This window comes from Myotis myotis, unplaced genomic scaffold (assembly GCF_014108235.1).
Source record: "Myotis myotis isolate mMyoMyo1 unplaced genomic scaffold, mMyoMyo1.p scaffold_m19_p_3, whole genome shotgun sequence".
In the NCBI taxonomy this organism is placed as follows: Eukaryota; Metazoa; Chordata; class Mammalia; order Chiroptera; family Vespertilionidae; genus Myotis; species Myotis myotis.
The window spans coordinates 101,896,919-101,898,136 of NW_023416335.1; the positions used below are offsets into that span (position 1 = coordinate 101,896,919).

General features: G+C 38.8%; 1 protein-coding gene across 1 annotated transcript; it reads right to left on the reverse strand.

Annotated features, from left to right (window-relative positions):
* Window positions 1-414: 414 nt before the first annotated feature.
* On the reverse strand, window positions 415-783 carry LOC118651843 (60S ribosomal protein L32-like). Its single transcript, XM_036301452.1, has one exon. It carries the CDS (start codon window positions 781-783, stop codon window positions 415-417), a length of 369 nt encoding a protein of 122 aa, XP_036157345.1.
* Window positions 784-1,218: the final 435 nt, after the last annotated feature.

Below are 1,218 nucleotides of genomic sequence, written 5' to 3' on the forward strand. Positions count from 1 at the left end.
TAGGCGACCCCTGTGAAAGGGTCATTTGACCCCCAAAGGGATCGCGACCCACAGGTTGAGAACCACTGTTCTAGATGAACTTGCTTCCTATTCATAAAGAATATTCTGACTTTTTCATGTTGGTAGATACTCACAATCAAACTATAGACATTTACAAAAATACCTGTTTTTCTTTAGAAATTAAATATGTTGGAGGTAAATTCTTTATACTAAGTAACTTATGATGTCCCTTTGCATTGTGAACTCTTAGCAGAATCTGTTTCTTTACTCTATTAGGTCAGACATTCCCAAATCAGTACTGCCTTTCTTTTTCTTTCTTTTTTGGGGGGCAGAATTTATGATTTTATTAACACAAATACAATGTGTACACAATTTCTCTATTCATTTTCTTTGCTGCACAGCCTGGCATTGAGATTAGTGACTGATGGCCAGCTGGGCTGCTCTTTCCACAATGGCTTTGTGGTTCTTTGAGGAGACGTTGTGAGCAATCTCAGCACAGTAAGATTTGTCCCACATCAGCAACACTTCAAGCTCCTTGACGTTATGGATCAGAAACTTCTGAAAGCCCCTGGACAGCATGTGCTTTGTTTTCTTGTTGCTCCCATAGCCAATGTTGGGCATCAAGATCTGGCCCTTGAATCTTATGTGCACCCTATTGTAAATGCCTCTGGGTTTACACCAGTTGCACTTAATTTTGACATATAGGTCTGACTGGTGCTGGATGAACTTCTTGGTCCTCTTTTGGACAATCTTGGGTTTCACAAGGGGTCTGAGGGCAGCCATCATGCTAAGTAGGAGATGGTTGCCACCTCCACTGGCAGTGCCGAGGAAGAGCAGTGCTGCCTTTCTTGATGTAATTTCTATACTTTTTACCACAGCATTTATGGCTGTTGATATAGTCTATCATATGTTCTCAGGATTTGGCTTGAGTAGGTTATTCCATGGCTTCTGAAACTTGGAAGTGATTTGTATAAGCTGGTACAGATGGTATCAAGTGATGCTTAGGTTGTCTTGACCTAAATAGAAGATCTCAGAATGTAATAATTTTTTTTAAATGATGGCTCATGAAACTTTGTCGATGTTCAAAAGTAATGCAGTTATTTTTTTAGAGAACTATAAAGGGATCCCAACTTAAGAGATTAAATGTTGCATATGTATATATATATGTGTGTGAATATATATATAAAAGCCATCTCTAGAAAACACTTTAAAGAGCTT

Bases quoted from the DNA above. Each gene is read 5' to 3' on its own strand.
- LOC118651843 (XM_036301452.1), bottom strand. From the start codon at position 783: ATGGCTGCCCTCAGACCCCTTGTGAAACCCAAGATTGTCCAAAAGAGG.